This window comes from Alexandromys fortis, unplaced genomic scaffold (assembly GCF_014885135.2).
Source record: "Alexandromys fortis isolate MF-2015 unplaced genomic scaffold, M_Fortis_MF-2015_v1.1 scaffold_7, whole genome shotgun sequence".
Classification (NCBI taxonomy): domain Eukaryota; kingdom Metazoa; phylum Chordata; class Mammalia; order Rodentia; family Cricetidae; genus Alexandromys; species Alexandromys fortis.
In genome coordinates this window covers 2,494,499-2,507,572 of record NW_026067920.1, presented here as the reverse complement: position 1 = coordinate 2,507,572, position 13,074 = coordinate 2,494,499, and the positions used below count along the sequence as shown (strand labels likewise).

Genomic DNA, 13,074 nt, shown 5'->3' with positions numbered 1-13,074 from the left:
CTCAGGCTCAGGAATCTCTCCTGGGGGTTTGTGTAGCCTCCAGACTGAGAGCTTTACCATGCTGCTGAAGCTTCGGAGCCTTCCGGGTTTACAGAGGGTTCTCCATCTCATTGACTCATGCTGCCTCTGTGTGCATGTGTGAGGGCATGTGTGTGTGTGTTTGTGTGTGTGTGTGTGTAGTGTGAGCGATGTATGCGACATGTGCATTTGAAAGCCAGAGGACAAGCTCAGATGACATTCCTCAGGTACCATCCATCTTGGTTTTCTGAGACAGGACCTCCCACTTGCGTGGCCTAGAACTCACAGAGAAGGTTAGACTGGCTGATCAGCGAGCCTCAGGGAACCATCTCACTGTCCCCACAGCGCTGCCGTGACAAGCACACAAGGCTGCACCCAGCTTCTTTATCTGGGTCCTCAGACTTACTGTCCCAGACACTCATGATCTCCGAATCTCCTGCCACTATTGGTGGTTTGATTTGACAATGGAGAAGTTGGGTCTCAGGCCACATGCTGTCCTGTTCTGCAGGGATCCATCCAGGTGCCCGACGTTGGGTTTTCTGGTTTGACCGAGTGACCGACATCTCCCCTTGTCTTTTTTTCCTTTTCCCGTGGTCTTAGCCTGTCTGTTCACTGAAGGAGCAAGGGCAGTTGTGGAGTGAGAAGCTTCTGGTGACTGTTTCTTTCTCTGAGTTCCTTTCCTGGCAGTCATGGCTGGTGCTCACTGTTCCCTATGGAAAGCTTGGTAGGACCATCCTGAACTGGGGACGGTCCTTACTCACCCTCGACCCTGCAGCCTTAGACACTCAGCCTGCTGAGCTCCTTTCTGAGTGCTGCACACGAAGTCACTCTGAGTCCTCGAGGAGCTGACAAACAAAAGTGAACAGGCGTGCTTCCAAGATGCTGATGGAGCGAGATAACCTTGACTTCTCCTTCCCTGCGCGTGAGCTCCCAAGCCGAGGCGCTTAACTAATTATAGCGTGACAGCTCCACTCATGAATGGAAGCTAATTGCAGGAATTTTAATTTTAGTACATTTCTTACATGCAAAGTAAATAATACAAGGCAGATAATCATTTTCGGAAAAGTTTGAATTGATTACTCTACTTAACATTTGTGCTATTATTTCTGCAGTACCAGAGCCTAAGAAGTCCTCAAAATGGAAGTCAAAATGACTGTGGAGCACTCAGCTCCAATGGGGTGTCTGGATCACCCCCTCAAATTTGGGGAACATTGTGGAAGAGAGGGGGTGGGAAGTGGAAGATCTAGAGGGGGTTGGAGGGGCTCACAAGGCCCTGCTTCTCCGTGAGGATTTCTAGGTGAGGTCTGCCAGTGGGGAGGGTGTGATGCCATGCTGGTTTTCTAAGGCTCTCTAAGCAGTTGATGGCTACCTGGGGCAGAAGGGATGCCTTCTCCAGCGGTACCACTGATACCGCTGATACCACAGATACCATGACAGTACCTGTGTAAGTTACTGTGCATCTTTCTGTGGCTAACCCTGATTATGGTCATTAGGACACAAGAAAAAAAAGGTATGGAAGGAGAGGGGCTAGTTAGGAAGAGAAGGAACGTCGGATAGGGGAAGAGAGGGCAACAGGTGACTATGGTAAAAATCTATTACATATAAATAGTAATATATGCCAATAAAACAATGAAAGTCAAGCAACAAAGGGGTTTCCGTCATAGGATTTTAATTGTCCAGCCTAGCAGATCCTAAGATAGTCTAGTTTCTTCCAGATCCAACATTAGATCAGCTCCTTATCAGAACCATTATTATTATTGTTATTATTATTTGTGTGTGTGTGTGTGTGTGTGTGTGTGCGCGTGCGCGTGCGCGCGCATGTGCTGTGGTGTGCATGCTGAAGGTCAGAGGACTACAGTAACTTCTCGTCTACTGTGGGATCCTGGGATTGAATCTGGCTGTCAGGTTTGTACCCTAGGCTGAGCCACAGGTGATAGAGGTTTTAAAAACAAGATTCTGAATAATCTTGGGAGCCTAAAGACATTTTCTACCTTCCTTCCTTCCTTCCTTCCTTCCTTCCTTCCTTCCTTCCTTCCTTCCTTCCTTCCTTCCCTTCTTCTTCTTCTTCTTCTTCTTCTTCTTCTTCTTCTTCTTCTTCTTCTTCTCCTTCTCCTTCTCCTTCTCCTTCTCCTTCTCCTTCTCCTTCTCCTTCTCCTTCTCCTTCTCCTTCTCCTTCTCCTTCTCCTTCTCCTTCTCCTTCTCCTTCTCCTTCTCCTTCTCCTTCTCCTTCTCCTTCTCCTTCTCCTTCTCCTTCTCCTTCTCCTTCTTCTTCTTCTTTTTTTTTGTATCTTTCAAAGGCCTCAAATGCTGCCCTGTGTGGATAGGATTGAGACATCCCTCCCCTGCTTAACTCTCTCTTCTCTGGGAACTTCTGTTTTGTGCCTAGAACCATGATCTCCTGGTTCTCCCACCTGAGAAGGGGACAAAGGGAAACAGTGACGTATACGCCTGACCTCTCCATTCATTCTTAGATATGAGTTTCTATCTTGTGTCATTTCCCTTTGCGCCAAAGAACTTGGTGTTTTGTTTTAATGTGGGAAGGGCTGGAAGGATAACTCAGTGGTTAAAACACATTCTGCTCTTGCAGAAGACCCAAGTTCAGTTTGAAACACCTATACCAGGTGACTCACAGCTGCCTGTAACTCCAGCTCCAGGGGGATATGACACATCTGGCCTCCATGGCCATCTGCACTCATGTGCATATAAACACACATAGGCGCACACAAAGGAATTTTTTTAATTAAATCAAAAATGTTTGAAAGCTCATTTCCTACAGTGCAGGCCTTCTGAAAATGGATTTCCAGGTAGTGTGAAAGCCACTGTCTTGTTCTTCTTCCTGAGAAACCAACCCTGTCCACAGCCATTGTTCCCATGTTTGATGTCACTGCCTCTTGGGTCTCTAAAGTTGCTTTGTTCTTGGACTTCCAGCAGGTGACCCTCCCTGCAGTATTGTGCAGAGGGTCAGCCTTCCTGGTCTTTGTCATTTGTCCAAAGGTTGCTGTCTTTCATTAGCTTTGAAGCAGCTGGGTCATTGTCCTATCCACAGATGTCTGCCCTGTCTCCCCTCCTTTGGCAGCTCCATTGTATGTATTCTCTCATTGGGTACTCCCACAGACTTGGGGTTCCCTGTGCTGCCGCAGCTCCTCACCCCCGTGGCCCTCCAGCTGTGTGCTCCTCATGGTCTGTCCATACTGTTTTGGAAGCTTCTGGCCCACTGTGTCCTCATGCACGCGTCAACATGGATGCTAGCTTCCATTCCAGCACATTCCCATCTTTCTCTCTCTATATATATATCACGTCTGTCTGAAGTCCCATCTGTCTGTGTGCCACCCTCCACTTCATGGGCTGCTTCAGCATTTATGTCATAGCTATTTTAGTGTCTGCTCATTCCAGCACTGGGGCCATCTCTGGGATTGCTTCTGAAGAGGAGTCTGTATAGGCTTTGCAGTGAGTGGAAGGAGACCGCAGAAACTGCCCTCTGCCATTTCCCCAGAGTTGCATGGAGTCCTGTGAGTCTCTTGGGCACAGTAGAGTTGGGGCCATGTTGCTTTGCTTCGTGCCGCTCTTGCCTTCAGAATGAGTGCTGGGTGTTCACAGGGGCATGGCTGGGGACTAGAGAACTGGCAAGGGGACTGAGGTCTCTCGTGTGCTGTGGACAAGTGGCCAGCTTTCTGGAGCAGCCTGTGGATCTCTTTAGGTCTAGCCTGCCAGACCTAAAGCCTGTCTGCTTCAAGCTCAGCCTCAGCTTGTGACTTTGGAAGCTGGAACCGTCCTGGTGAACACGCGCTGTGCATCTGGAGTTCCTTGGCAAAGCAGGCACCTTGCACTGAATGAAGCTGCTTTGTTAGCATGTGCCTCCTCCCTGCCCGCCTTTTGGACCCTCCTCACCCTCTCAGGGAAGATGGGAAGGGTGAGAACTGGCTCCTGCAGGCCCTGGGCAGTTGAGTTTGGTTGGGTTACCCTGCTGTCCCCTTCCCCTATCTACTGCCAGCCAGGAGGGCAGCTGCGGGGAGCCTCTTTTCTCCAAGACCCCTTCATCTTTAGGGTTTCCTTCACTGTGCCTTCTTGGTAGCCCTATGCTCAGATGGCTTTGAAAAGTGCTATGACTGTGTTTTTGGTTTTGAATTTTTTGGTTTCTTTAGTTTGTTCTGTGTTGTCAGGGTGAGTGTGGTGGTTTTATGTGCTGTTCTGTGTGGTAAAGTTGAAATACCTTGTGCCTTCTTCATTGTCTCAGTTCTTTCAGTTATGTAATAAACTTTTCAATCAGCTCATTTTTCTACAATAAGACTTATTTTCAACTTTATTTGCTTATTATTTTATTTTTAAATTCTTTTGTTTTTTAAGACTATGTCTTGGCAAGTAACCCTGACTGGCCCAGTATTACCTTCACTGACCCAAGACATTGCAAAGGCCCCAAGAACACAACTTAGGGTCCCAGGCTCCTACCTGGGCGTTGAGTCCATGCCTCACATGTTCTAAGGACATTCTCCCACTGAGTGACCCCTCTGTCACTGTGAGTCCCTATGGGAACAGTTTTCCACTCTCTATTAGGAATTGTTTTATAACCAAAGACAAGTATCTCATCACCCAAAACTACTGTTATCAAAGCTTGTTCTGAGACATTTAGAAATAGGTTTAATATAACAGTTGGAAAGTCCTTGCTTTTACAAAGTCTGATAAACACAAGGCAGCATTTGACCAGCACAGGATATTGCTCACTCTTCTGCCGAAAGCATCACCAGAGCCATGTGTCCTATCTGCCTGTTACATCCATCATCCACAGTGCTTGCCAGAAGCCTGAGTATGTGTGTGTGTGTGTGCCTATCCGATACATAAATGTACATGCGTGTAGAGAAGTGCAGACAGGAGCCTCTGTGCAGAGGTCAAACACAAGACAAGAGCCAGCATTCCCAGAAGCAGCATGATCAGGTTTCCATAAAAATGTGCAGAGGTTGTGCTTCTGGGGTGGAGGGCTTGAGTTAAAAGCAAACAAAATCACCACAGAGTATTTTGTTGTGTGGAGGAGCTGTGATTTTCCAATTCGTATCCCGTTCTCTTAAGTACACGGTGAACTTCTCATACTGCCTTTTGCAAAGACACACGCTAAGAAGTCTCTTAAGTACCCTGAGTGGTAGTATAGACACATGCTAAGAAGTCTCTAAGTACCCTGAGTGGCAGAGCCTCATTTGTCATTTTGGAGGGGACCCCACTGGTGCCTTTTGAAGATGCTGAGGACAGTGAATGAAGCAGCTGGACTTCTCTCACTGGTGGGGACCCTGTGGGAACAAGAGCCACCGTGCTCACCTTCTCTCAGGTGCTTTCTCTGTGGTCTGGACAGGTTGATCTGGAGCTAGGGGAAGACAGAGTCTCACAGTGCCAAGGCGCCTTCTGTGCTCTTGGCCTGCCCCAGGTGGATGTCATGTGCCCATCCCAGCACTGTGCGTCACATGGCTCTGCTCCACAGGGGACCTGAGTTCTAGGTGGGAGAGAAGGGAGTCACTGGCACTCCGAGTGTTTCGAGTGTGTGAGGTGGACTCCTGGGAGCTTGGGAAGACATTGTCATGAACCAGCGATGATAGCCAGGTGTCATCGTCTTCCTTAGCAGGGCTCAGCCTGTCTGGAAGAAAGAGTTTGAAGTGTGCATATGCCAGCTGGTTTTTTTCCCTATGCTTTTGTATTTTGACACTGGGGCAAAGGACTAGTGGACTTTACCACACAGCTTTCATCTTAGTGACAGTCTCTATTCTGTCCATGGTTTTCCTTGGTTCAGTTAAAAAATATAGAAAATTCTCAAGCCTAGATTTTCCTTATTGCATATTTTCCCTTTTAATAAGGCCTTCAAAGTTTTTGCTGTTAGGTATGGTGGCACATACCCAATTTAGGAGGTAGAGGCAGGCAGATCTCTTTGAGTTCAAGGCCAGCCTGGCCTGCATAGTGAGCTTCAGGACAGCTAGAGTTACAGGGGAGTGTTTCAGTCTATTTTCTGCTACTGTGACAAAATGTCTGAGTGAAACACTTTGAAGGAGTGCAAGGTCTCCATCACATATGGCCTCTGGAGACATTTAAGACAACCTATAGCAGGGGGCTGCAGCAGGATGCTTAGACGAGAGAGGAGGCTGCCTTCTGGGGGATGAGCTGTACGGAGTCAAGAGAATGCACATCTCCTCCAGGGGACAGCACACACGGAGTCACATGGGCCCGCAGGCACATAAAGAGTTCCACAGACAGTCACATAGAACATAGACAGGCAAACACAGAGTCAGATTGGCACACCTGCACAAACAGACAGGCAGACACACACACACACACACATGGAGAGGCATCCAGACAGACACACATGTGTGCACAGACAGGCAGATACACACACACACACACACACACACACACGGAAAGACATCCAGACAGACACACATGTGCACACAGATAGGCAGATGCATGTGCAAACACAGCACTATCCTCCACTAGGACTGGTAAGAATAGGTGAAACATGCTACCACATGCTTCTCCTGTGGGCAGAGAAAAACAAAGAGAAAAGAAGACAATAGGGCTTTGCCAGACCATGCCTTTGCAGCCTCTGGGGTGCAGGCTTTGGTGAGAATGAAGAACTCATCAATTTCAGGGTTGTTTGTATAATTGCAGCCAATTTCCTTAGTTAAAGCTACAATTACAAGCTGGGGTTACTGGAGTCACTGCTTCCTCCACAGCCTCACTGTCACCTCCGCAGCCTCACTGTCACCTCCACAGCCTGTCACCTCCACAGCCTCACTGTCACCCTGCAGCCTCACTGTCACCCCCAGCCTCACTGTCACCCGCAGCCTCGCTGTCACCTCCACAGCCTCGCTGTCACCTCCACAGCCTCACTGTCACTGCAGCCTCACTGTCACCTCCACAGCCTCACTGTCACCTCCACAGCCTCACTGTCACCTCCGCAGCCTTACTGTCAGCCTGCAGCCTCGCTGTCACCTCCACAGCCTCACTGTCACCTCCACAGCCTCACTGTCACCTCCACAGCCTCACTGTCACCTCCGCAGCCTTACTGTCAGCCTGCAGCCTCACTGTCACCCCCAGCCTCGCTGTCACCCCAAGCCTTGCTGTCACCCCCAGCCTCGCTGTCACCCCCAGCCTCACTGTCACCTCCACAGCCTTGCTGTCATCCCCAGCCTCGCTGTCACCCCCAGCCTCACTGTCAGGTGACATCCCCTCATCTCAGTTCCTTCATGGTGCTCGCCCATGTTCCCTGTACCGGTTTTTCTTTTTCTCCTGTGTAATGTTCCTTCCTTCCCACAAGAACTCACACACACTGTGTTTTGGGCATTGTCTGTGGGACTTGGTCTGTAATGTCTTTATTTCTGATAAAAACCACTCAGGGCAGGAAGGACTTATTTTAGCTTCCAGGTTCATCATTGCAGGAAGTCGTGGCAACCTGAAGTAGATGCTCACATCACCCCACAGCAGTGTAAAGAAATGGCCGCTGCTCACTGTGCTCAGGCCCCTTTCTATACTTACAAAGTTCAGGACCCAAATTTAAGGAATAGTGCCACCCACAATGGGTGGACCACCCCACTTCAGTGAATGGAATGGGAACAATCTGCCTAGACAGGCCCCCCCTGATCTAGACAATCCCTCCATACGATTCCATCTCCAGCAACTCTACTTTGTGTCAAACTGACAGTTTAAAGTAGCATCTCAGGGATTTAGTCCATAACGAGATACTTGCAATTCATAAACAGGAATTTATCTGTCATAGTTGCAGGGGTAGGAAGTCCATGATCCAGGTGCTGGGAAGTCCATGATCCAGGTCCTGGGAAACTGGGGGACCAGAGAGGGTGTGTACTCTGCTTCATATATGGTTCTTAGTTGCTGTGTCCTATTGCGAAGGCTTGGTCGCTCTTCTCTGAGGCCTAAGGCCTTCACAGAGGCTCCGCAGTCCTGACCCTGCTACCTTCTAAAACCTCCCCCATTCCAGGCTGCTGCTGTGGGGTTTAATCTTCAACATGAATTTGGAAGAATGGAAGCATCTATAACATTAACACTCCTTAGAGGAGGCTGTTCAGGCTCAGAACAGTTTACTACTGTGCCAGGCGGCAGAGTCGTTCACCCAGGCGCCCTTTGTCCTCGCATGGCGGTCCTTCCATCTCTCCTCCCACTGATCAAGTTCAGCCTCCCCACAGGCCCGAAGGGGGCATGCCCTGGACCCCTGCATCCACCACCCATTCTTTACCACTGTCTTTTCCTCCCCAGGCTGAAGGGGGCTCCTTAAACACCTGTCCCCTCCTGCAGGGCCTCTGCACCTCTGTTCCCTCTGCCCAGGAGCTTTCCTGTCAGCTCACATGGCCTAAGCCTTGTGATACTCAGCTTACAGTGTAGTAACGAGGAGCGGCAGGCTGCTTCCCACCACCTGGCTAGCTTTACCCGAAATAATAACACAGAAACTGTATTCCTTTAAACACTGCCTGGCCCATTAGTTCTAACCTCTTATTGGCTAGCTCTTACATATTGATTCAACCCATTTCTAATAATCTGTATTGCCACTTGACTGTGGCTTACCGGGATGAGTCTAACTGGCATCCCTCTCAGAGAAGAGAGCCATGGTGTCTGCCTCACTGCCTTCTTCCTCCCAGAATTCTGTTCTGTCTACTCCACCCACCTAAGGGCTGGCCTATTAAAATGCCAAGGCGGCTTCTTTATTTAACCAATGAAAGCAACACATAGACAGAAGACACTCCTACATCATTACAGCTTGTGTGTCATCCTGGGATGGTCCCCAAATCCTCTTGCTCTAAGGTAGCCAACACCTTCTCGTGAAAGGATCATGCTTTGTTCTTGTAGTTCTTTAGTTTGTTGTATATACTCTTCTTTTTTTAAAAAAAAAGTTTTTATTTTTAATTATGTGTATGTGAGTGTAGGTGCTGGAGAAGGTCAGAAGGTGTCAAATCCCCTGCAGCTGGAATTACAAGTAGTTGTGGATTGCCTGGCAGGTGCAACGACCCAAACCCAGCTCCTCTTCAGGAGAAGTACATATTCTTAAATGCTGAGGACCTTTCCAGCCCCTCACTTTTGACCCTCATTGCTTATGACGACATCTCAGTGCTGTGGGAGGGGCCTTCCAGAGAGAACCTGGAGTATATTTTCCTTCCATTTCCCAGTTAGTGTTGTGCCAGAACTGGACGGGTGATTTGGGGAGCAAATGCATGAATCAATGGACAAATTCCAGAGTCCAAACACCAGGTACTGTTGAACCCTCGCGTTCCCCTGCCACACTGTAGGCCTCTGCCTGCCCACACAGGACTCAGTCCATCACTTGGGTCCCCTTGCCTCTGGGCAGGCTCATACTGTGTCTCACTCCCACAGGTGATCAAAGAAGCCTACAGTGGCTGCAGTGGCCCTGTGGATCCAGAGTGTTCTCCACCACCCAGTGCCAGTGCCCCCGTGAACAAGGCTGAACTGGAGAAGGTGAGAGATGTCAGCTTTCAGGAAGCTTTTGGTTTTGTTAGTGGTTTTTACTTTCTGTGTATGTGAATTATATGTATTTATGAGGAATTGATGAGACATCTCAATACATATGTGCAGTGTATTGGTTAGCCAGGATATCCCTTGTGTCTGCCCCCTCAGACCGCAATCCTTTCATTCAGAATTGCTAGTTTTAATAGCATTCTACGAGAAGTGTGGCACTTCAGTGGGCATGTCTGTAATTCTGCTCTGGACTGAGCAGGAATCACCTCACAGACTCTGTGGCTTGTTGTATTACCAACGAAGGATGAAGATGTGGACTTAAAGGAGTGAATGTCCTGGTTCATCCATTGCTCTTAAATGAGGTCCAGATGCAGTGTGCCCAATTGCAGCACTCAGTAGGTCTGTGCTGGTGTGCGGTCTACAGAGTGTTGAAAATTTGGTCCATGTGTCCTTTAACATTTGAGATAATGTTCACTTTCCACCATACCTCACCAGGTCTGCATGACCATGGTGGGAATAATGTGATCCTTGTGTCCTTATAGAAATTGTCTTCAGAGAGGCCCAGCTCCGACGGAGAAGGTATCGTGGAAAATGGAGTCACCACATGCAATGGAAAAGAGCAAGGTGAGATTCTAACACGTGTGCCAAGAATATCTGAGCTCCAAAAGTGTGACTGTGTGGGAGGCCTTTGTGCTTCAGCCATGCAGACATCACACCCTCTGTTCCCAAGAACACAAGGGAGGACTTTTGATTTGCAACAGTCCAGAGCCTTTCTCTCTCGTCCTACCTGCATCCAAATTATTGTCAAGCCATGGGAAATACATATACCACAGAATTCATAATTTTCCAACATTTTAAAATTTCCTGTGGTCATTAAACACACACAGAGTGCTGTGTAGCCATCACCTGTGTCCATCTCTGGAACTTTCTGTCTTCACAAATAAAAACCTTGTTTGCATTAAACCCAAGTCCCTCACCTCTTCCCCAGTCCCAGCAATCACCATTCAACTTTCCATCTCTGTGGATTCCACACACTGGGGATCTCATGCGAGTGGAATCCTGTGGTACCTACCCTTTTACAACTGCCTTATTTCACCCAGATGATGTCTTCAAGGTTTGTCCGTATTGTATTGTAGTGAGAGCCTTTCCTCCCTTTTCAAGGCTGAATCATATTCCATTATGTGGACTGCACTTGCTGTCCACCGGTGGTACTTGTGTTGCTTCTGACCCTCAGCTACTGAGAACAGAACTGCTGTGAACATGGATGTGCAGGGGGTAAAGTCTCTTGTTTTTAATGGACTTTTTAGCAATACAGATGACTTTCAGTAAAGCACACCAGCTTTGACTTAACCATTCTTGGGATTGCTACAGCAAGTAACACAGTCAAGAGAGCATTTCTGTCACCCCGGTGTTCCTTTGCACTCTCTCTGTCACCTCTGCCCCCTCCCACCCCGTTTCCTGCTTTCACTTGGGGTCAGGGTGTATCTTTGGGGTCTCTTTCCCATGTCTCAGCGTGAGAGCTGCTGCACAGTGTTCCCTGTGGAGGTGAACGCTGCTAAGAACATACAGTGACTTGCGGGATATACTGACTCCCAGGTGGAACATACAGGACTGTATGGTGGAGTGCAAATTCTAATTGGTCTTAAAAATAAAAATCTGGAGTCAGATATTGGGGGTAAAAGCTGAAAGAGCAGAGCAGAGCAGCCAGCCACTAGTTCTTACCTCTATGGAATCCTCAGACCAAACAGGGAATCCTGTCTCTATAAGTTATCCGACTGAATGCTCTGAGCTCCTGTGTCCTCCCACCTTATCGTCCTCTTTCCGCTCAGCCGTATGGCTCCTGTCTCTGCCTCCCTAGTGCTGGAATCAAACACATGAGCTCTGTTTCCCTTTTAGACTGATTCAATCTCATGAAGCCCAGGGTGGTCTTGAACTCACAGAGATCTGTCTGCTTCTGCCTCCACAGTGCTGGGATTAAAGGTGTGTGGCTAGCTCCACACTCTGATCTTCAGGCAAGCTTTATCTGTTAAAGCACGAACAAAATATGAGCACAGTGAAAATGTTCTGACTTTCAGGTAGAACATATGGGGACGGTGGGACTGTGAGGACATTCTGACTCCCGGGCAGGACTTATGGGAACTGTGGGGGTATTCTGGCTCCACACGGGCATGGCATGTGGGGACAGTGAGTACATTCTGACTCCCAGGTAGGACTTTGTGTGGACATGTAAATCCATGTCTCCCAAGAACCTGTCCAGAAGTGGGGCTGCAAGGCTCCCCATTCTCCTAGGATCGCTGTCCCTCCTGAGATTGCCTGCAGCCTTTCTCTGGTAGGGCAGATGGTGGTGTGCAGCTGTGGCCTCTCCAGCGGTGAGCAGCCTAATGTTCTCGTGCATCTCTCTGGTGTGGTGTTGCCTCAGATCCTTTGTCCATATTCCTATGGGGTCGTCTGCTCTTGAGCTTTTGGAGGTCCTGCACATGCTCTTCCTGCGAGTCATTTATGAAATATCCGTTTCCTAAAGGTTGTCCCCCATCTGCGTGGCTGGACATTTTTTCCTGAGTATGTGCTGAAGTGATGGGTGCCACTTGAGGGTCTGTTGGGGGATCCAGACCTCCGTGGACCTGAGACCTTGCTCAGGCTGCCTGGGCTGTCCTCGGTGTGGCTCCTCGAGGAGGGCTCCTACCTGGGAATGAATCGTGTGCCGCGCCAGCAGTGTCCCAGCTCTGAGAACTCTGGAGCCCAGACAGTGACAGTTCACTCCGGAAGGTCACACTGTCTGTTTCTTCATTGTGGTTTTCCAATGCAGTCTGGTCCGGATGTAATTTTAGTCCTGCCCTCTAAGAGCTAGTACCAGTTATGTTATATGTAATGAAGACCTCAGTGTGGGAAGAAGCTATCTTTAACTTCTCCCAGAGGTAGGATACTCAGTGGCTCCTGCTTTGCTGTTTGGCTCCTTTCTTTCTTTTTGGCTCTAATTTTTGTTGTTGTTGTTTTGGGAGATAGTCTCTTTGTCTCTTTGTCCAGGCTAATCTCAGCCTCATGGACTCAAACAGTCTTCCGGCCGCAGCCTCCCAAGCTGGGCCGTCAGAGGTGCCACACACCAGTTACTCTTTCATTGCCGAGGTGCAGCAGCTCAGCCAATAGGTCAGTTTTCTTGCTTCATGTCCCCCAGTCCCCATGAACCTGTGTGACTAGGGTCTATGGAGTAATGTGTCTGTTGGCTGTTCATGTAGGTTTTGTATCTGTCCCTAGGAATCTCCTGTTCACTCTTTAAACAGAAAATGATTTATTATTTATGTGAGAGAATATTTATGTGAGAGTGCATGCAGGTGCCCTTGGAGGCCGGAAGATGGCTTTGGATCTCTGGAGTTAGAGGTGAGGCACCTGACGTCAGTGCTAGGATCCAAACTCAGGTCCTCTGTGAGAGGAGTACACACTCTCAGCTGCCACGCAGTCTCTCCAGCCCCTCTTGTCCTCAGCTTTCTGTGTTTGGGAATTGGCAGGATTACCTGGCTCAAACATCTTCCTCTTGTTTGACCCTATGCTTTGCATATTATAGTTGCTCGTCAGAGAACTTCATGGTCCAGATGCACCCTAAGCCCC

The 13,074-nt window shown here is 48.7% G+C and overlaps 1 protein-coding gene across 3 annotated transcripts in view; it reads left to right on the top strand.

The window, feature by feature from the left end:
* Window positions 1-13,074, top strand: part of Afap1 (actin filament associated protein 1) — a 114,537-nt gene that overhangs the window by 61,013 nt on the left and 40,450 nt on the right. For all 3 annotated transcript variants that reach the window (XM_050141108.1, XM_050141110.1, XM_050141109.1), the window contains exons 7-8: window positions 9,370-9,471; window positions 10,014-10,095. In XM_050141108.1, coding sequence (XP_049997065.1) covers window positions 9,370-9,471; window positions 10,014-10,095 — 184 coding nt within the window. The remainder of the gene's footprint in view (window positions 1-9,369; window positions 9,472-10,013; window positions 10,096-13,074) is intronic.